This window comes from Triturus cristatus, chromosome 4_1, assembly GCF_964204655.1.
Source record: "Triturus cristatus chromosome 4_1, aTriCri1.1, whole genome shotgun sequence".
NCBI classification, from domain to species: domain Eukaryota; kingdom Metazoa; phylum Chordata; class Amphibia; order Caudata; family Salamandridae; genus Triturus; species Triturus cristatus.
This window is the reverse complement of record NC_140585.1, coordinates 69740549-69762005: the sequence shown is the minus strand read 5'-3', so window position 1 is coordinate 69762005 and position 21457 is coordinate 69740549. Positions and strand designations below refer to the sequence as shown.

The window sequence follows — 21457 nt, the reverse complement described above, 5'->3', positions numbered from 1 at the left end:
ACTCATCACCTAATTGTTAAAAAAGGGTTTGCCCAACACATAGAAGTGACCCCAACATAAACACTGAGAAACCTGTGGCCAATGTGCAGCATCCAACCCGAAAGCAGACCTGTCCTTTCACTAGAACTACCATCCGCAAAGGAAGTGGGTGGCCAAAACCTCTCAGAATGATTAGGTGCGTAGCTTGGTCACGAAGATTGAGGGGCAGGCGGGGTGGAGAGGGGGAGGGGGGGGGGGTGAGCTTCAGATTTCCCAACAATCACTCTGGATTGAATGTTCAAACACATTACTCTGTTTGAAGCTAGTTCTTTGAATGCTTCTTTCCCTTGGTCCAGGATACTTAGCAGCATGGGCAGGTATTGTGTTCCTCTTGGAACTGGTGCCAGTGTTTCTCTCAAGAAACATGCGTCCCCTTTTTCCTCCTCGAAGGGTACTCCAAATTGATTTGCTGCACTTTTGACAATGTCATTGTAGAAAGCTATGTCATCTGGAGGTGAAGCTTTCAAAGAGTAGCTGCAAATCTCTTCTGGATTTTCGGTGTCGAAGTCATTCCACTCTTCCTCTAAATGTTCGGACTTTTCCTCCTCTTCAGGTATGTCTCTGTATTCCTCAGGTTCTTTGCCTCGTGGTTTTGGTGTCGGAGGGGAGTCGAAGATCTCTTCTTCCTCTCCTTCGGCGTCTTCTGCCTCTTCGGCGTCAACGTTCTCTATTTCGGCAGCCAGTGTCTTCGGGATTAGAAAATCCTTCAGTGAGGCATCGAAGTTCTTTTTTTTGTAGGAGCGCTGCCATTTCTTCCTAGAGTCTTCTCCTTCTCTTTTCGACCACAAGGGCCCTCTTGGCGTCGGTGGCCGGAGATTTTCTTTTCTTCCAGACGTTAGTCTTCGGTGGTGTAGTGCCCTTTTTTGTGGGTTCGGTGTCGACCCTTTGTTTCGGCATCTTCGGTGATTTTCCCTCCTCGGTAACATTAGGTTGGGTTCAGTGGGGTTCTTTCAAACATGGCTGACCTTTGATCGCCTTTTCTTGCTCGGCGTATGGGCTGCCTTGTGCGCCTTATGTTCGTGGCCCTTTGGTTCCGACGGATCTTTATGGTGTCTTACCTGCTCTATCTTTTTCAGATCTTTAGCCTTCTTCTCGGCGTGGATTTTTTCGGAGTCCCCCCACTAGGACCTCGACGTCCGATCCCTCGTGCGTTGACTCCGCTGGTGCTCCATGTTCCTCCTCATCGCTTGAGAAACCCAGGTCTCTCAGGGAGGTTTTCTTCGTTTTCTGCAACATTGTGGCGTAGTGGGCCTTTCTTTGACGTGTCCTTAGCGTTTTCAGCTTGAATGCTGCGCAAGCCTCACAGTTCTTGTCCTGGTGGTGTTCGCGCAGGCAGAGGTTGCAGATGTTGAGTGGGTCGCGTTGAGCATACTTGAGGTGGCACTTGGGGCAAAACTTGAAGGGGGTATTCTCCATGGCCCCTACCTCGCCATTTGTGGACCGGAGTGGTCCTCTGGTTCTGCCTTCGCTCACAACGTCGATGATATTTCATCGTTAATCTTCTTTTTCGAAGTTTTTGGGGAAAATTCTAAACTTTCTTCGGAGCCTCCTGTCTTGCTTCCAGACCCAACGATGGAAAAAAGCATCTGAAGGTGGCTACCGTGCACGTTGACCTCCAGGATACCACCTGACGTGACACAGGGGACGTACCTGGCACCAAATGGTGGTCAACAGCGACCAAAACAAGAAAAAAAAACTAAACTATTCCAGACACAACCACTAAAATAATGCACAGCATGTGAATCCAGAAAAGGATTCACGCTGCAAAAACCAGAGAGAGTGAGAATGAAATTATATATATATATATATATATATATATATATATACTGAAAAAACCATAGGTTTCACACATGTTATAGTTAGCGGAAATTTTACTGATAAAAAAACCAATGAAATTCCCCCGTTATAGTTAGTGCAGGAAACTATAACTCACGCGACCGCAATCCTCTGCTGATGCTAATACTGTATTTAGACACTTATTTGCCCATGTCTTCTTCCATAAATTTTTAGCTATACATATATTACAAATATTTTTTTTTCATAAAGACACATATGTCATCAGCACCGCGCGCACATGGAGGACATATTATGCGCTTCCTTGTGATAGGTAATCTGTTGAAATTTTTTTGGGAAATGCTGTGCTCTTATATGCCATGCACAAATGGTGGCCTTCGGCCACCATTTGCACACGGGGTGGAGAGAGTGTGGATTTTTTTTTTAAAACATTTTTTACCGTACACATACGGTAAGCGTACGGTAAGCGTAATCGGCAAAATTTTCGAAAAATAAAAAATTACCGTTTTTTGCCTTGGGGGATCTTTGAAGACTCAACTAACATGGTTATGTGCATGGGCGCCGTCTAAACAGCCCCTTTATATGTTTTTGGCATTTGTTTATCAGCTCCCCCCTCAGAGTGCGAGAGAGAAAATGGCGGCCGCCGCTTCCTGGTTTCGACTGATTTGAATGTTTACTAAGATCTAAGGGCCAATCAGAATCGCGCTCGCGCACGCCACCGTACGCGTACGGTAAGCGCACCGTAAGCGCACCGTAAGCTGGCTCAGATATATATATATATATAGATTTAAAGGCTATTTTCTCAGAATCTACTGAACAGATTTACACCAAACCTACAAAAGGCACTTCCTTGACCTGAGGACTACCTCTCTGCCAAATTTCAAGTAATTCTGTTCAGCCGTTCGGGCTGTAGCTGTGTCTAAAGGTCCTATGGAAAAATGCATGGGAAAAACGCGTTTTGGGACCCCCCTTTTATCTCAGCCCCCGCTTGACGAATCCCCCCGAGACTTTCAGGGTAGGAGCGGAGCGTAGCGCCCCACCTATTTTGAAAAATTTGCAAGGATTCGTCGACCGGCGCAAAAGTTATTCAAAATAGAATGTTGCGGATTTCCTATGGAAACGTGGTCCTAACTATAACTACCTACTGGCGACCGCCAGTAGGTTATATATATATATATATATATACATACACACACACACACACACATATACATACACATATAAAATCTGGAAGATACCTCACCATACCCGACAAAAAACCCCCTGTATCCAACTTTTTACCAGAAAATACATTCATTAGGGGGGTGAAACACTCCAAACACCCCCATGAAACACCCCCATGAAGCTAATCCCCTAATTTTTTCACTACACTAGTCAACTCTGGATTTCTTAGGCCCCTGGGGCAAGGGCTGCAACGAGCTTGCACCTTTCCGTTTTCTGGAGCACAAGTCTCTCCAGAGACGTGGGGCTGTTTGGAGAACTTACAATATCTCACCTCATTGTCAGATTTCTTCATTTTTTTACTGTTCTCCTCAACAATCATCCAGATGGCAAAGAGAGACATGAGCAGACCGTGGCCGACGTCGCCAAACATCACAGCGAAGAGGAACGGGAAGGTGATGATGGTGTACGGAGCTAAGAGGAAAGTGAGGAAGATCTTGATTGATACTCATATGAGAATGAGGCTGAGAGACTTTAGTAAGAAAGTGCAGTAACATAACGTGTATTTGTAAAGCGCACGTTCACCCGTAGGCATCTTGGCACTGAATAACAGATATTTATTGTTGCCAAATTCAATTATACTCATCTCATTTTATCATCCTCATAAGGATGAAAGGCTGACTGGACCTGCCAGGATTTGAACCTGTGACCATGAGGTCAAACACAGACCCCTGCAGTGGATGCATTAGCCCACTAAGCCACCAGTCCAGGTATGCAGAGAATGTAAAAGACTCAAAGGGGTGAGAGACACTGTGGAAAATAAACATACTTGGGTTTACTTCCTGGTAGGTGCCCACCCCGTAGGCATCTACAATAGCCTGGAAGCCACTAGTGAAGCGGTTTGTCCGGGTGAGGGTTGGCGGCTTCTCGTTGCATGGGATACTGTTCACAAAAGACTCAACACCGGCTCCGCTCTTTGGGAAAACAAGAGAAAAGGTGTTAATGTTAGGTCACAGGCCTGCAGTTGTCAAACAAAATACGGCACAATTTTTAGAAGACATTCCTTTCCTTCACAAATAGACCCTTTCATTACACTTTGGGTACACGCACATCTAAGTCTGGTCCTACAATTCACCAATAAATTATTTCTGGTGCGGCGGCCCTTGTTCACATTCTAACCCGGGTTACTAGAATTATAACTACAGTGCGAGCAAAAATAATGTCTCCATTCAAAGAGTGCATTACATTTGTGTGCGCAACTGTTCCAGTCTCTTTTTCACAGACCAGCAGCCCACAAGGTCATATATAGGTGTGCATAACAATCTTAGAATTCAAAAACAATTTCAAAATTGAACAATGTCTAAGTTTTTAGTTCATTTAGATTTATATTCTTCAAACTAGGGGCCAGATATAAAAAGCATTTTCTGGTCGCAAACCGCCCGATTTGCAGAAACAGCCATTTGCAACCGAAAAAAAATATTTTTTCAAATGTACGAAATGCGATTCGGTAACTTGTTACCAAATCGCATTTTGCAATTGCGATTTGGTATTTGGAAGAGGCGCGTCTAGGGAGTTCCAAATACCAAATCGGTTTGGTTTGTATTACTTTTTTGCGACAAAATAACTGTGGCAAAACAATAATACTTTACAACCAGTTTAAAACTGGTGGCAACCGAAGAGCAGGCAGTGGTCCCAGGGACCACTGCTTACTCCTAAAAAAATAAAATTTAAAGTTTCATTTTTTTTCCTTTTTCAGTGCATTCCATTTCCTTTTATGGAAAACAGGCTGTATTAAAAAAAAAAAAAAGATTGCTTTAGTAAAAAGTAATCACAGACATGGTGGTCTGCTGATCTCGAAAGGCCGCCATCCCTGTGATTCCTAATGGGTCGCAAACTGCAACCTACCTCATTAACATTCATGAGGTCGGTCGATTTGCAACCCACAAGGAATCCCTAATTGAATCTCAATGAGCATCAAAATTAAGGAATCCCTAATTGAATCTCAATGAGCATCAAAATTAAGGATACCGATGTCCTAATTGTGATTCAGGCACAAACGTAATTTGGAATTCGCTTTTCCTAATGTGTGTACATCTGGCCCTAGATTCCAAGAACATTCATCGACAATCAACAGATGCAAAAACTATCCATTGTTTCAAACAATATGCTGAAGAAATCCAGTTGAGGGTCTTCACCACTAGAAACACTCAACTTGTTTTTATCAGATGTCACTGGCTGATAAAGTGCTGGCAGAGGGGAGCACCAGCTGGATTTAGCTACCCAAAACAGAAGCGGATTTCTTAAACCCAACATCATCCCCATCACTAGAAAGATGGACTGCATGCAAGTGCCCCAGACTGAGGATCCTGGACTCCTCGTCTGAGGATCCGGGACTCCCAGTCTCCTTACCGATCCTTGGATGAGTGCCTGCCGCACACGGGGCAGGTTAGCCGTGGGGCACCAGACCTCTGCAATCAGGCACTTGTTGGTCACATCCACGCTGCACTGGTTAAGCACCAGGTAGATCGCCTTCATCTTGCGCACTTGCACCCGCCAGCCGTGCAGCCGGTCCACCACTTTCTGGAGAACCTGCAGCAGGAACTGATCCGACTCAGATAGGACCTGTGGGTGAGAAGGGGAGAGGCATTGGGTTCCTGAGTGTGGCAAACCGGCTTTTTCTACATTCTCGGATACTACTCCATCCTGGCCTCCTGTCACTTCATCACTCTGTCCCGGCCCCCATCACTTTGTGACCCTATCCTGATCTCTCGCCACTTTGTGACCCTATCCGGATCTCCAGTCACTTTGTGACCCCATCCGGATCTCCAGTCACTTTGTGACCCCATCCGGATCTCCAGTCACTTTGTGAGCCCTTCAGGATCTCCGTCACTGTGAGAACCTATCCGGATCTTCCATCACTTCTTGACCCTAAACTGAGCTCCCATCACTTTGAGACCCTATCTGGATCTCCAGTCGCTTTGGGTCCCTATCTGGATCTCCAGTCGCTTTGGGTCCCTATCTGGATCTCCAGTCGCTTTGGGTCCCTATCTGGATCTCCAGTCGCTATGGGTCCCTATCTGGATCTCCAGTCGCGTTGGGTCCCTATCTGGATCTCCAGTCGCGTTGGGTCCCTATCTGGATCTCCAGTCGCGTTGGGTCCCTATCTGGATCTCCAGTCGCGTTGGGTCCCTATCTGGATCTCCAGTCGCGTTGGGTCCCTATCTGGATCTCCAGTCGCGTTGGGTCCCTATCTGGATCTGATCTCCAGTCGCTTTGGGTCCCTATCTGGATCTCCAGTCGCTTTGGGTCCCTATCTGGATCTCCAGTCGCTTTGGGTCCCTATCTGGATCTCCAGTCGCTTTGGGTCCCTATCTGGATCTCCAGTCACTTTGGGTCCCTATCTGGATCTCCAGTCACTTTGGGTCCCTATCTGGATCTCCAGTCACTTTGGGTCCCTATCTGGATATCCTGTCACTTTGTGACCCTATCTGGATATCCTGTCACTTTGTGACCCTATCGAGAGCTCTCTTCACTTCATCACCCTGTCCTGGTCTCCTCACTCTTGATTGTTCCTTCTTGGACCCAGATTTCATGTCTCACCAACATTGTCCTTTCTTCATGTTTTCCTTCCACCTCTTTCTGGTTTCCAGTTCCTTAACCTACTTTTTGACCCTCCCCATGTGATTCTTTTCCTCCTCTCCCCTCACTTTGGGTGACCTCACCTACTCTTCCCCTCAGTTCTCTTCTCTCTATTGTTCTTCCCCCTCACTTGATCAGACTTTCTCCCCATCTCAATAGGTGTCATCATTCTTTTCAGTGTCTGTCTCATGGGTGTCATCTGAGATCCTCTTTGCACCCTGTCCCTTGGCCCCGCCGGACACTTACTGAGCGCATGTCCTCTATCTGGGTCAGCAGGCTCTGCAGGGTCTCCAGGCGGTCCACCTCCCGGTCCGCATACGGATAGGTATGGCAGTGAAAGCTATCAGTGGGGACAGAAAACACCATCAGATCCGAAAGCGGGGAGTCACTGAGAATAACATCGTTTATATGAATCAATGGTTTTGAACTTGATATCGGTTTTACGGGAGAACGATACTGTGTCATCTGGTGGCTGGATCCAGAATCCAGATAGTTTACCACCAACCGGAGGTGTCAAATGCGCAGCTGTAACCAGATGTTTACGACGGAAAAAGGAATCCAAGAATCCAACCCAAGCTGCACATTCTCAGTTGAACGGTCGCAGCCTTTCGTTCGCTCTTCAAATTTCCCTCAAAAACCCGATCCCATAATCCATGAGAATCCATAAGAGGCATCAAGCTGGAAGGAAACAACGCTTAAGGTTATAGGCAAGTACCTTCCTTTGGAGCATAAACGTTACAGGTTCAGTCTCTGCACAGAGGGGGGGGGGGGGGGGGGTAGGCTGAAAGCAAAGGTGCTCTAGCTAAGAGGCCCCACAAAGGGGACACCAACACCTGGCTATCCTGGCGAGACTTTGACACCAAGTACAGGGCTCTTGACTTGTGCAGCTGTTTGAGGAGGGCCAAGTTGCTGCTTTGCAAAGATCGCCCAGCAGTAGGTTTCCCAAAATTGCAGGCATCGTTACCATCGGGTGTGGGGTTTTCTGGCAATCCCTGCCCTGAATGTGCTCTGTAGAGCCCGGTCTCTCTTCTCCAGTGACCGTGACAATACTGCGCGCTCCGGGAGATCCCTCTGTGTCATTTTGCTGTGCTGGGATCTCGGGAAACTCCGTGGGACGAGTTTTGGGGCTGAATAAAGAGCAGCTTCAGGGGTGATGGGGGATTTGTTTCAATCCCGGATGGACTCTATTCCTTCCTTGCTCATTTGACATGGTCTTCAGTCTGCCCATGTCCACCGCCCAAAGGAACAACTTATATTTCCCTATACTAAGTAGTGTGTGAGCTTCAATGCCTTGTTAGGGGTTGTACATGCTGTACAAATACAATTGCAACACAATGAGTCCCTCAGTTGGCACTCCAGCGACAGAAGCACGAAATCTCTCTCTTGTTTGGCCAAAAAATATTTTTGGAGCTGAAATGGGGACACGCCAAAGGCGAAGAATGGTCAAGAACCCTCAGCAGGCACAAAGTGCAGCCCCAATACCAGACTGACACAGCAGACTTCGAATCACCAGGGACAAAACTGAAATAGCTTATTTTCCACAGACCACCCCACATCACAGACTGACCATCAGATGACTGAAAGCCCCAGAAGGCAGGTAAATCAGCCGTTGCTCTCCACGGAGCGATAACAAACATCTTCAAACTAGAGTGTGGAAGGAAAAACATCCAAGGTGAGTGTCACGGGACCGTCGATTGCCGAGGCGTGATTATGTGTCATTCCATGCCGGAGTGAAACTAACAAAACATTTGAAGAAAAACAAGCTGCATTACACTGAAACCAACACTAGGTGGCAGGAGAGCACAGAGCAGGTCAGCCACAGAGACACATGCATGCACATGGAATACCGGCGACAGTCTGTGGCCCTTGCACTCTGTGGAAGTGCGTCTGTTGACTCTCACTTCCAATATAGGTCACCAGGTGCAGACACGTGCTTCGACTTTACATAGGGTTGTGTTTGGAGAGGACCCCCCAAGCCCCAGGGCGGATGTTGACTTTCAGTCAGTTACAGGTATGTGTACTCTGACGAGAAGATTACAACGAGGGCAGCAATCAACAGCCAACGTGCAATGCGTCACTGTGCCAATGGAAAACCATCAGAAGACTGAAGGGGGGAGTCCAGGTAGAATGTAATCCTCACAGGGAAATCAGTCACCAGGTAGAAAAGGTTTCCCCTGAATGTTCTGTGCCATGTAATGCAATGCAAGTGTGCATTTATAAAGCGCGAACTGTCACTCCGCAAGGAGCTTCCTGGCGCTACGGGAACGAGGAGCGGGGAAGGATTTCAAAATGGAGGAAAATTTAGATTAGCGCAAAGCAGTGGTCATCAGGGATATTGTATAACCAGGTTCTTAGTGCCTTCCTGAAGAGGGATTCAGATTCCTGAAATCGAAGGCGGCTAGGGAGTGCGTTCCACGCTTTGGTACCAAGGTATGCTACCGTTTTTCCTCCCTTAGTGAGGAGTTTGAAATGGGGAGGTTTTAGGAGATTAGCTGAAGAAGATCTAAGAGTTCTGGAGGTGGTGTAGGGAGAGAAACGTGCTGAAAGGTACCTGGGCCCTGCCTTGCAAGTGGCTTTATGGGTGATCAGGAGAATCTTAAAGAGGATTCTTTTATGGATGGGAAGCCAATGCAAGGTTTTGAGCGCCGAGGAAGCCGCAGATCTGCGTGGGAGCTTTAAAACCAGACGGGCTGCTGTGTTTTGAACCACTTGCAGTCTTTGGATTGTAGATTTATTAGTGCCTGCTAGCAGGCTGTTGCAATAGTCCAAACGCGAAAGGACTAGGGCAACTGTCACTGATTTCTTGGCTGCCAGAGGAATTAGATCGAAGAATTTCTTCAGGGACCTCATTAGGCTGAAACAGGTACCAGCCGTGGTTAGGGCATGAGGGAGAAAGAATAGGGCGGAGTCAAACTTGACCCCTAAGTTTCTGGCTACTTTAACCATCTCTGGTGGAGGAGAGGTGCCTTCTGGCCACCAACTATGAGGGATGAAGGTCACATTAGTGCCAATGGGTAGGATTTCAGTTTTATCGGTGTTGCATTGTAGATGGTTGATCTTCATCCATTGTATGACTTGAGAGAGACACGATTTGAAGTTTGATTCGGCGTCGGTACTGTTTTTGTCCAGAGAGACGATCATTTGGGTGTCGTCCGCATAGGAAATGACTTCGATACCAAAGGATTTTATAAGGAAGATGAGGGGGGCCATATAAATGTTGAATAATAGGGGGCTCAAGGAGGAGCCCTGGGGGACACCTGTCGTTATGTTCTTCTCCGTTGAGAGAAAGGGACCTAGAGAGACCGTTTGTCTACGATTGGTGAGAAAAGATCTGATCCATGCCAGAGCGGTACCCGAGATACCGCCGCGTTCGAGTCTGGCAAGAAGGATGTCATGGGAAATAGTATTGAACGCGGCGGAGAGATCCAAGAGGATCAGAACGACTTTCTTACCCGCGTCTGCGAGGGTTTTTAGCACCTCTGATCTCTAGGAGGGCAGATTCCGTTGAGCGTCTGGGACGGAAGCCCGATTGTTGGGGGTGAATAGCATTATTAGATTCGATAAAGTTTGAGAGTTCTTTGAGCACGAACCTCTCCGTAATTTTGCCCAGCGCCGGGAGCAACGAGATGGGCCGTAGATTGGAGAGGACCGATGTGTCCACATTAGGTTTCTTTTTGAGGGGTTTGACTAGGGCAAGTTTTCAGTCGTCTGGGACAATGCCTGTACTTAATGAGGAGTTGACCATCCGATTTATGACCGGGTTAATTATGTCAAGAAGTTTGTGTACAATCATAGGGGGACAGGCATCCAATGCGGAACCTGATTTACAGGTCATTATGGCCTTAGCGGTGGATTCCAGGGAAACCGGTTTGAAGGTTGAAATGCCCAAGGTAGCCTGACCTGGGTTGGGTGCTTCGGTCTCTGTGTTAGGAGGGGTAAGGGGGAAGTTTTTTTGTATTTTGGAAATCTTGTCTTCGAAGTAGTTAGAAATGTTGTTACACAAAGTTTGTGAGGGGGGTATGTCTTTCTGTAGTCCTTTGGGGTTCGTGAAGGAGTTAATTATTTTAAAAATTGATTTTTGATTGAGTTTGGCCTCCAGTATGGCTTTTGAATAATATACTTTTTTGGCGGATTTAATATGGTCATGGTAAAGTCGTCTGCATGATTTAAAGGCTAGCCTATCATCCGTAGTGTAGGACTTTCTCCATTTACGTTCTTGTTGCTTGCAAAGGTATTGTTCTTTGGCTAACTCCGGAGTGAACCAGGGGGGTCTCTGAGTTTTTGGCTTCCTTTTTCCGATCCTTTTGTGATATTCTAGGGGCACTAAGTCATTGCATATGGTGGAGAGCCAAGTATGGAAGTGGCGTGAGTCTTGGTTAGGATTGCCTGTGAGAATTGGTCTACGTGCCTGGGCGAAGGGCATAAGCTTCGGGTTATTCAAGAGTTTGGACCATTGGCGACTGGGCTTGGAATTGAAGGAGCTGTGGTCAGGGCTCCCTATTGTGGAATAGGCTAAGGTAAGTGGGATCATGTGATGGTCTGTCCAAATTAATGGGATGGGGGGGGGGGGGGTTCACCGTAAGTGCAGTGAAGTTGGAACAGATCCCATCTAGGATGTGGCCAGCTTGGTGGGTGGGGAGCTCAACCAGTTGTTTTAGAGTGAGGAGCTCAGTTATTTGAAGGAAATTGTCCGTGCCAGTAGATCCTTTGGATTCCAAATGGAGATTGAAATCGCCGAGCATTGTGAAATTAGCGTAATTGAGAAGTGGCTGGCTTAAGGCGTCTCCTAGCGAGTCTATGAAGGTGGCGCTTTGACCAGGCGGTCGGTAGATAAGGACCCCTGAGAATGACAGCGACGCATCCAGCGAGATATAGAAGCCTAGGCTTTCTTCGCATTTGAGCGAGACTACGTCTATAGTGGAACAGGAAAGGGAGTCACGGATGATGATGGCCAGTCCACCTCCTCTGCCATCTGTCCTATCCTTCCTGTAAATATTATAATTAGGAGGAAGTGCAATGGCTATGTCTGGGTTGGACCATTCCATCAACCAAGGATTCCGTAATGAACAAGAAATCAAGCTGCATGTCCATTATTAGGTCCCTAATATCTTGACAGTGTTTACTGAGTGATCTCGCATTGATGAGTCCTCCGTGCAACTTGGAATTGCGAGTTGAAATGGGAGGGCTCGTCTTATTGCTCCCTGCAGTGGGGCTATGAGGAAACGTCTGTCTACACTTGCAGCATATGTAAGCACCCCATAGTTTGTTCGGGGCAACTTGAAAGTTGCATTCATTCTGATCATTAAGTGACCGTAAAGCCTCAGAGCTGTAAGTTAGTTTCAGCACCGCCTGGGCAGAATTTCCAGCCTTAGGCACGTCCTTAGCGCGGACGGGCGCAGACGGGCTTGCCTTTGGCGCGCCAGCTGCGCGTCCGGCCCCGCATGCGCAGAAATAGCTGCCCGGGTGCGGGAGGGGCTTGGATCCGGTCGCGAAACCGGAAGTGCAGGGTCTTCTGGAAGATTGGCTGACAGAGAAAGGTGTGTCCGCTTCCCTCCAATCAAACGGCACAAGGCCGGCGTTGGACCGGGGAAGCGGAGACTGCACACAAGAACAAGCAGGTGAGTCTGAGCACAAACAATCTCTTATCGTGGCAAAGCAATCTCCCTCCCTCTGCACTAGCGTTCCTCCCAGCAGTAAATTACAATAAAAATAACTCAGTCCGTTTTCAAAGTTATTTTAAAAGCACAGTAAAATGCTAAAATTAGTAAAATGAGGGCGAGCCCACTGTTCAAAGCGGTAATCTAAAAGGAAAGCCTTCAGCGCTACGATGTAAATCTCGCAGCCGCTTCCCTACGTATGTTCAGCATATATAATAAAATTCAGCCACGATAAAGGACTGATAACTTAAATCCACAATATTTGGAAGAAAACCTGTGGTCTATCCAAGTATTGAGTGCTCGTTTTAATGTACCTTATAGCCTGCTGCCAAGGGCGATGCCAGTTGTTAAAGGCCCTGAGCCGAGTGGCTCGGGCCTGTAACGAGGGAGAGGGTCTTTAACAACCGGTATAACCGAGGCAAAAGGGCCACAAGACTATTAGAACATTCCGCCCACTATGGGTCGAATGTTGCAAATTAAAAAGGGAGAAACAAAGACACACATTGGAATGAGGGTTCTCTGGCTTTAATACCAGCTATTATAAGCCCGGAGCTACTCCGTTGTTTTCAATGGAGCTCTCAACATTCCAGTGTTCTAATATAGCCTTATAGCCCACTGCCAAGGGCGATACCAGTTGTTACAGGTTCGAGCCACTCTGGCTCAGGGCCTTTAACAAGAGAGAGTGCATTTAACAACCGGTATAACAGAGGCCAAAAGGGCTACAAGTATATTAGAACATTCCGCCCACTATGGGTAGAATGTTGCAAATTAAAAAGGGAGAAACAAAGACACACATTGGAATGAGGGTTCTCTGGCTTGAATACCAGCTATTATAAGCCCGGAGCTACTCCGTTGTCTTCAATGGAGCTCTCAACATTCCAGTGCTCCAATATGAATTGAGCCGGGAGTATCACTGGTGATGCGAGAGCGACAACGAAACGCTTTTCGATCAGTGGAATGGAATGGGTAACCTACCTGTAAAAATTGTTTTCCAACCTCAGGCTATTCTGCATTCACACTGTGTGCATTATTCAGTCATCTTGTGGATGAACTAAGAAACAAGTTAATTTACGTTTCTTTGTGGGCATCAGCGGTGGTCTGTCCTCACCACAAAGATATTTTATGCCGTCAGGTTTTGGAAGCAGGTTCTTGGATGGGACAGAAAATGCAATTGACTTGAGAACCTGAAACTATTTTTCGACCATTATGAATGTGTGAATTATGCTTGTGTGATCCCCATATGATGTACATTATCTCGTAGATGGTCTTCCAACCCTTACGTAGTGCGCAGCGCTCTGTTGTTTGCGGGTTGGGGTCGCGCTACATAGATGCCACTATACACACACAGGCTGGATCAGCTCGCCAACGAAAATCATCCTGACACCACTAACAGTCTCAAAGAGTTTATTAACGAAAGAAAAATGAATCGTTTGAGAATCACAGTCAAGTGGCCAGAGTTTCCTCGAAAAGGGATAAATGAAGCTGGTTCCTAACCAGAAGGCGAGGCATACATCTATGCACCAAGGACCGTAACATCGAAGGAGAAGACTCAGCGGAGACCATCGATGGACTTCAAGCAATCACTCGGCGGGGAACTGATGGAGGCTGGTGATGCGGGAGACTCGAGGCGTGAACGCGCCTGCGGGATTCGAACTAGTCTGTTCATATACTGCGACCCTACTGGGCCCTGAAAATGTGCAATTGACTCAAAAGACTAATTTTGACAACAATTTCATAAGAATTCCTCTTTTGGGGTAGACCGCTGTATAATGTGCGGTTTTGTTAAAATAAATGGTGCTGTACCACTGAGCCCCAAAAAATGCCTGGTAAACAAAATACTACTAAATCCTATTTACTCAGGGAAGGGATAGGAAGCCCATCAGGTTTGAAAGATAACATTGCTTTTCTTCTAAAACACCAACTAACAGAATCAGCCCCCACAACTTAGGGTTTGTGGTGAAAAGCAAGACAACAACAAACACCCTCAAACATCTTCCTTCACTTGCTCTCCAGTCATAAGAGCATTCCAGAAACCACGGCCCACTGCACGGGTGCACACACAGTATTTGCTGTCAGCTGTGCAGAGGTCTCAAACTGCACCAGAGTGGAAGGAATAGAGTTCAACCAATCTTGGAGAGTTGAAAGAGCACAAACACTGGAAAATATCACACTTTGTTTTGTACATATGTGCAAGAATAACACGACTATACTCCGGGTCGACACTTTGGGGGTTGGACGGGGTGTGTAATACATATGGAGCGACAATATTAGAGAAGCAGATTGAAATGCAACAGCAGATGAGAGGAAGAGAGACAGAGAGACAGACATGGAGAAAGACAAGGATGGCAAGAACATGAGCAAACACAAAGTAGAGAGAGAACAAGAGTAGGAAAGAGAGACCATGGGTGGGTGACACAGGCACACTGTAAAGAAAGCGGGGCATTCCTGAACTCTGGTTATTGCAACAACTCAGCTCGTTGTAGGGAAGGGTGAAAGTAACAAGGGGCGTGCAGAAGGCACCTTACCAGTCCGCGATCTTCTTGATCTTCTGCCCAATCTGTTCTCCCCAGTAGGGGATGAGGAAGATCACCCAGTTCACATCCTCACCCTGCGGAGAGAAAGACATGAAGAATAAAGAGAGCGGAGGCGAGACCAGGCGGAGACAGCGTGTGTGCATCCATCATGGGAATGTTCATGCCAAGCGGGCCATGCCACATGTGCATCCATCATGGGCATGTTCATGCCAAGCGGGCCATGCCACATGTGCATGTTAATGCCAAGGGTGCCATGCCACATGTGCATCCATCATGGGCATGATCATACCAAGTGGGCCATGCCACGTGTGCATCCATCATGTTCATGCCAAGGTACCATGCCACATGTGCATTCACCATAGGCATGTTCATGCCAAGGGGCCATGCCATGTGCGCATCCGTCAAGGGCATGTCTATGCCATGTGTGCATCCATCATGGGCATGTTCATACAAAGGGGGCTAGGTCACATGTGCATCTAACAAGAACATGTTCATGCCAAGGGGGCCATGCCACATGTGCATCCATCATGGACATGTCCATGCCATGTGTGCATCCATCATGGGCATGATCATGCCATGAGGGCCATGTCACATGTGCATTTAACAGTGGCATGTTCATGCCACGTTTGCCATACTCCTCAGCCAACATTTCATATCAGGGATATCTAGTATGGGTTTAAAGTTTGCTTTAGTATCCTTTCATTTTTAGGTCTCGCCTGGCATAATACTGCGCAGTCTCACTGGCGAGATTTAATGATTTGAAAAGATTTCTCTAGTGGGCTTTAAGCCCCGCCCCTCTTTTCCATTGGCTGGCGTCACCGTTTATGCTAAACGGTGGCCAGCCATTGGAAAAGAGCATCTAGTGCCGTACACTTTTCTCTTTTAGAGCCGTCCCAGTTGGACCGGCTCGCTTGCTTTACGTTTTTAGCAAAGCCTTTTCTTATCTTTATGGGGCCATGTGTTTCAAACACATGGCCCCATAAAGACAAGAGATCACCGCCTGGAGCTTCATAAAGCTCCGACGTCACCGCAAGCCGCGCGGGGATTGGCCCAGCCTCGCAGGTTACCTAGCAAGCAGCGTAAGCGGGGGGGTGGAGGGGGGGGGGGGGCTCGTCCCTTGTTAGTTTTTGTAATGTTCTGTTTTGTACCACTTTACTCTTGTAACGTAACTAGATCTATTGTACAGCGCTCTGACACCTTCGGGTAATTCTTTCCTTCATATGATCACATTAGAGTGCTTAAAGTCAGCCTCCTGACAAGGGAGGTAAGATAATGCCGTCTTTCGTAAACAATTATTTAGCTTGAAAGATTACGCGGTGTTTGGCGTTGAAGGTTTTCAATTCGCATGTGCATGGCCACCTCTGAAAGTATCCATGTTAGGTAAAAGTATGAACGGGCTGGTAGCTGGGACATACTTAGTTTGCCATGTCCCACCCCACCCGCAAAACCCTTTTCACACACTTGCAGTTTAACATGGACGAGTTATTTTCTACACCTAACATGGCTGCATATGCCTTTATGCGGTCTAGTGCTGAAAACGAACATGCTACTAAATAGTAGACAGTGGCGTCACAAAGGGGAAACCTTCACAGCCAATGGGAAGGCGCGCAGCACGTTCGACTGTTCCGGAAACACCGGCTGCACGCTTTCCTGCTCCCTTTCCTTCCGAGGCGGCGTGTTGGAGGCCGCGCATTGCTCCATTCCAAAAGACCAGCCCGGAACCCTCCCGATTCAGCCATGTCTGCCATGAAAGCTCTCAACCCTAAGGCTGAGGTCCCTCTCTCTTTATTAGAAACTTTGAGGTAGCTCGGGCGCAGGCAGCTCTGGCCGTTAACATCAGCGCGGCTCGTGGGCTGCAGGACGTGCTGTGGACCAACCTGGGCCCGAAAGGGACCATGAAGATGTGAGTGCTGATTGCGAAAGATTATAGTGGGGGGAACTACTATTTGGAGCGCTATGGTACCAAGTGTGGGGTGGCTTTGTGCCGATCACTGCACACGGCGTTGTCAGACTCGGAAGTTCATGGTACTTGTTGCAGCTGAGAAGACAGGCTTAAGAACGAAATAACGCTTACAAACTATAGTGTAAACGAAGTGTGTAAAAACACTAATGTGCAGCTTTGAGAACCCACCAGTTGGACCTGCTGACATCACTCACTGCACGAAATCCCGATTAGCGAGTGTAGTGTGTAGTTTGTTTCATGTTTTTAAAAAAGCAGACTAAATTCTGTGCTCGTAATTGGTGTGAACATCCTGTGCATTCTACCTGAAGAACTGACAACTGCTAATTTTCTCATCTAATGTTAGAAAATAGGACCGCATGTCACTGTTTTTGTGAGTGATCAGGGGATCGATTCCTAGTCCTTATAGCCAGGGCTGCTGGAGGGCCACATTATACGACATGGTTGAAGGATTTATGCAGCAAGAAAAAACAAACTATGCTTCGTGATGCAGCCCCGTCCGGTTCCCGTCTGCATGTTGTTGCAGGTGAAAAGCAGACAACGTGCAGGCGCTGCTGAAAGTGTCCCGGTGTTTGGAAATAACACCGGGATGAGTTCAGCACATTATTCAGTGGGGATGTACGGTGTTCACCCTGTTAAACAAGCACTGAAAATGCAATAGGCCTCGCCTTTTATTAAGTTAAAGCCATTTGCTTTGCTATATTATACCATTAGCAAAGCAAATGGCTTTAACTTAATAAAAGGCGCGGTGTATTGCATTTTCAATGCTTGTTTTTTTCCCCCTTACTAGTGCTTCTATGTCCGGACTGTCCTGTGAGCCGTGCGTGGTCCATTCGTAGGTAGTATTGGCTACTTTTCAGTGAGCCCCACCATTTGCTAGCACTCCCTGGTCACATCTTGCTCACAGAGAGGCCACTTTTCCATTTTCGCTTCACAGGATGCTCTCCGCATGCAGAGACCTCAGAAGATGCTTACTTGGGGAGAGATAAGTGCATTTTGCAGATTTTTCCCACAAGGTCTTCTTTTAAATCAGGTGCCAAAAATACACCTCTGCCAGACACTGAGTTTACTGTGGACACTGGGGCACAAAGTATCTGAACTGCAATCCCTCCACCATCCCTGGAGCTAGCCTCAACCACTCAGTGTCGCTTCCCTTAACAAGTCCGGGATACAAAGGGCGTAACTTAGGAACTGAATTCAAGCCCTGGACACCCACGTCAAAAGGATCCCCCAACACAAACGCTGGCAGGAGCCAAAGAGAAGGACTTTCAACCCCCTTCTGACTTTAATGTCTCATCTGCATGATCTCTTCTGTCTTCATTCTCTTATCTGAACTGGGCGCTTAGAAACTGGCTCAGTTCAGGACGTAGCTGCTATAATACACGTGGACATGAACCACAAGTTTCACTGGGTGGGTAGAAACGACCACCTCAGCCACCACGTGTGCTCTACTGGGCAGTAGGTTTCACCTAGGGAGCTATAGGTTTCATCTAGGGAGCTATAGATTTAGTCGAGGGAGCTAAAGGTTCCATCGGGGGAGCGAAAGGTTCCATCGGGGGAGCGAAAGGTTCCATCGGGGGAGCGAAAGGTTCCATCGGGGGAGCGAAAGGTTCCATCGGGGGAGCGAAAGGTTCCATCCATGGGAGCTATAGGGTTCATCTAGGGAGCTATAGGGTTCATCTAGGGAGCTACAGGTTTCATCTAGGGAGCTACAGGTTTCATCTAGGGAGCTAAAGGTTTCATCTAGGGAGCTACAGGTTTCATCTATAGAACTATAGGTTTCATCTATAGAACTATAGGTTTAATCTATAGATCTATAGGTTTCATCGAGGGAGCTATAGGTTTCATCTATAGAACTATAGGTTTCATCTATGGAACTTTGAGAGTTGCCATCTAATCTCAGCTTTACCACTCCACCAAAAGATGCTGGTGACAAAAACTGCATTAAAAATCAGGAGAGATTCCTCAACACCTGGGCATTTCCCGGGACTGCGGTCTCTGGGACTCGCCTTCACAACTTCCTTTTCCGCTGCCAAAGTTTATCTCTTCTGCCTACATCTGCTGTTTGCTCAACTCCCATAACAGCAGGAGCAGGCGTGGCTTCCCGGACCAGTTGAACCGGTTCGACAGTTGACTTTGGACAGGGACGCCCCTGAACTCTGGCCAGCAAGGCACCAAGATGCTTCAAGGGATTGGTGGAGCCCTCTCAAGTTTGGAAGTTGCAGGCTCCATCTGATTGGTTCACAGTCTGCATAGACAGTAACCTAATAATAACATTTTATTCATAAAGGGCTGTTATCCAAAGCATGCTTCATAGAACATGTTTATATACACTTATTATTACCCAATTAAAGCGGTTACTCATTTCATCACCTTCAAAAAGATGAAAGGCTGGTTCAATGTTGTCGGGATTTGAACCTGCGACTTGTAGATCACACACAGATCTCAACAGCAAGAGTTGAGCTCAGCAAGCTAGCATTCCAGGCTCCCACCAGAGGGGTGAGAGTAATGCCCCCCCCCCTCTGCCGTTCCAGGCTCCTACAAGAGGGGTGGGAGTACTGGCCCCCTCTGCCGTTCCAGGCTCCTACCAGAGGGGTGGGAGTACTGGCCCCCTCTGCCGTTCCAGGCTCCCACCAGAGGGGTGAGAGTACTGGCCCCCTCTGCCGATACAGGCTCCCACCAGAGGGGTGAGAGTACTGGCCCCCTCTGCCGGTCCAGGCTCCCACCAGAGGGGTGGGAATACTGGCCCCCTCTGCCGGTCCAGCCTCCCACCAGAGGGGTGGGAATACTGGCCCCCTCTGCCAGTCCAGCCTCCCACCAGAGGGGTGGGAATACTGGCCCCCTCTGCCAGTCCAGCCTCCCACCAGAGGGGTGAGAGTACTGCCCCCTCTGCCGTTCCAGGCTCCCACCAGAGGGGTGAGAGTACTGGCCCCCTCAGCCGATCCAGCCTCCCACCAGAGGGGTGGGAATACTAGCCCCCTCTGCCGGTCCAAACTCCCTCCAGAGGGGTGGGAGTACTGGCCCCCTCTGCCGTTCCAGGGTCCCACCAGAGGGGTGGGAGTACTGGCCCCATCTGCCGTTCCAGGGTCCCACCAGAGGGGTGAAAGTACTGGCCCCCTCTGCCGGTCCAGCGTCCCACCAGAGGGGTGAGAGTACTGGCCCCCTCTGCCGTTCCAGGCTCGCACCAGAGGGGTGAGTGGGAGTAATGGCCCCCTCTGCCGTTCCAGGCTACCACCAGAGGGGTGAGAGTACTGGCCCCCTCTGCCGTTCCAGCCTCCCACCAGAGGGGTGAGACTACTGGCCCCCTCAGCCGATCCAGGCTCACACCAGAGGGGTGAGAGTACTGGCCCCCTCTGCCGTTCCAGCCTCTCACCAGAGGGGTGAGAGTACTGGCCCCCTCAGCCAATCCAGGCTCCCACCAGAGGGGTGAGAGTACTGGCCCCCTCTGCCGTTCCAGGCTCCCACCAGAGGGGTGAGAGTACTGGCCCCCCTCTGCCGTTCCAGGCTCCCACCAGAGGGGTGAGAGTACTGGCCCCCTCTGCCGTTCCAGGCTCCCACCAGAGGGGTGGGAGTACTGGCCCCCTCTGCCGTTCCAGGCTCCCACCAGAGGGGTGGGAGTACTGGCCCCCTCTGCCGATCCAGGCTCCCACCAGAGGTGTGAGAGTACTGGCCCCCTCTGCCGATACAGGCTCCCACCAGAGCGGCGAGTTGTTTTTTTTTGCATCTTTTATATCGCGCGAACTCGACCCGAAGGTATTGGGGCGCTGTACATGAGCACCGTATTTACATTACATATTCAGGCACGGGGAGATTAAGTGATTTGCCCAGAATCACAGGATGTGGACGCGACCCCAAGGCTCGAACCCTGGTTTCCAGCACCAAAGTCAGCAGTCTAGCCGACGGACCACATTCTCTCCCCAAGTGAGTGGGAGTACTGGCCCCCTCTGCCGTTCCAGGCTCCCTCCAAAGGGGTGAGAGTACTGGCCCCCTCTGCCGTTCTAGCTTCTCAGCAGAGGGGTGAGAGTACTGGCCCCTCTGCCGTTCTAGGCTTCCACCAGAGGGGTGAGAGTACTGGCCCTCTCTGCCGTTCCAGTCACCGACCAGAGGGGTGGGAGTACTGGCCCCCTCTGCCGTTCCAGGCTCCCACCAGAGGGGTGAGAGTACTGGCCCCCTCTGCCATTCCAGCCTCCCACCAAAGGGGCGAGTGTACTGGCCCCCTCTGCTGTTCCAGGCTCCCACCAGAGGGGTGAGAGTACTGGCCCCCTCTGCTGTTCCAGGCTCCCACCAGAGGGGTGAGAGTACTGGCCCCCTCTGCCGTTCCAGGCTCCCACCAGAGGGGTGAGAGTACTGGTCCCCTCTGCCGTTCCAGCCTCCCGCCAGAGGGGTGAGAGTCCTGGCCCCCTCTGCCGTTCCAGCCTCCCACCAAAGGGGTGAGAGTACTGGCCCCCTCTGCCGTTCCAGCCTCCCGCCAGAGGGGTGAGAGTCCTGGCCCCCTCTGCCATTCCAGCCTCCCGCCAGAGGGGTGAGAGTACTGGCCCCCTCTGCCGTTCCAGGCTCCCACCAGAGGGGTGAGAGTACTGGCCCCCTCTGCCGGTCCAGGCTCCCACCAGAGGGGTGAGAGTACTGGCCCCCTCTGCCGTTCCAGGCTCCCACCAGAGGGGTGGGAGTACTGG

The 21457-nt window shown here is 49.1% G+C and overlaps 1 protein-coding gene across 1 annotated transcript in view; it reads right to left on the bottom strand.

Annotated features, from left to right (window-relative positions):
- Positions 1–21457, bottom strand: part of LOC146839549 (V-type proton ATPase 116 kDa subunit a 3-like) — a 137434-nt gene that overhangs the window by 49070 nt on the left and 66907 nt on the right. Inside the window, exons 7-12 of the mRNA XM_085650816.1 lie at positions 14816–14898; positions 6880–6973; positions 5404–5616; positions 3824–3968; positions 3329–3468; positions 291–725 (exon numbers count right to left, since the gene is read on the bottom strand). Of these exons, the coding sequence (XP_085506942.1) occupies positions 291–725; positions 3329–3468; positions 3824–3968; positions 5404–5616; positions 6880–6973; positions 14816–14898 (1110 nt within the window). The remainder of the gene's footprint in view (positions 1–290; positions 726–3328; positions 3469–3823; positions 3969–5403; positions 5617–6879; positions 6974–14815; positions 14899–21457) is intronic.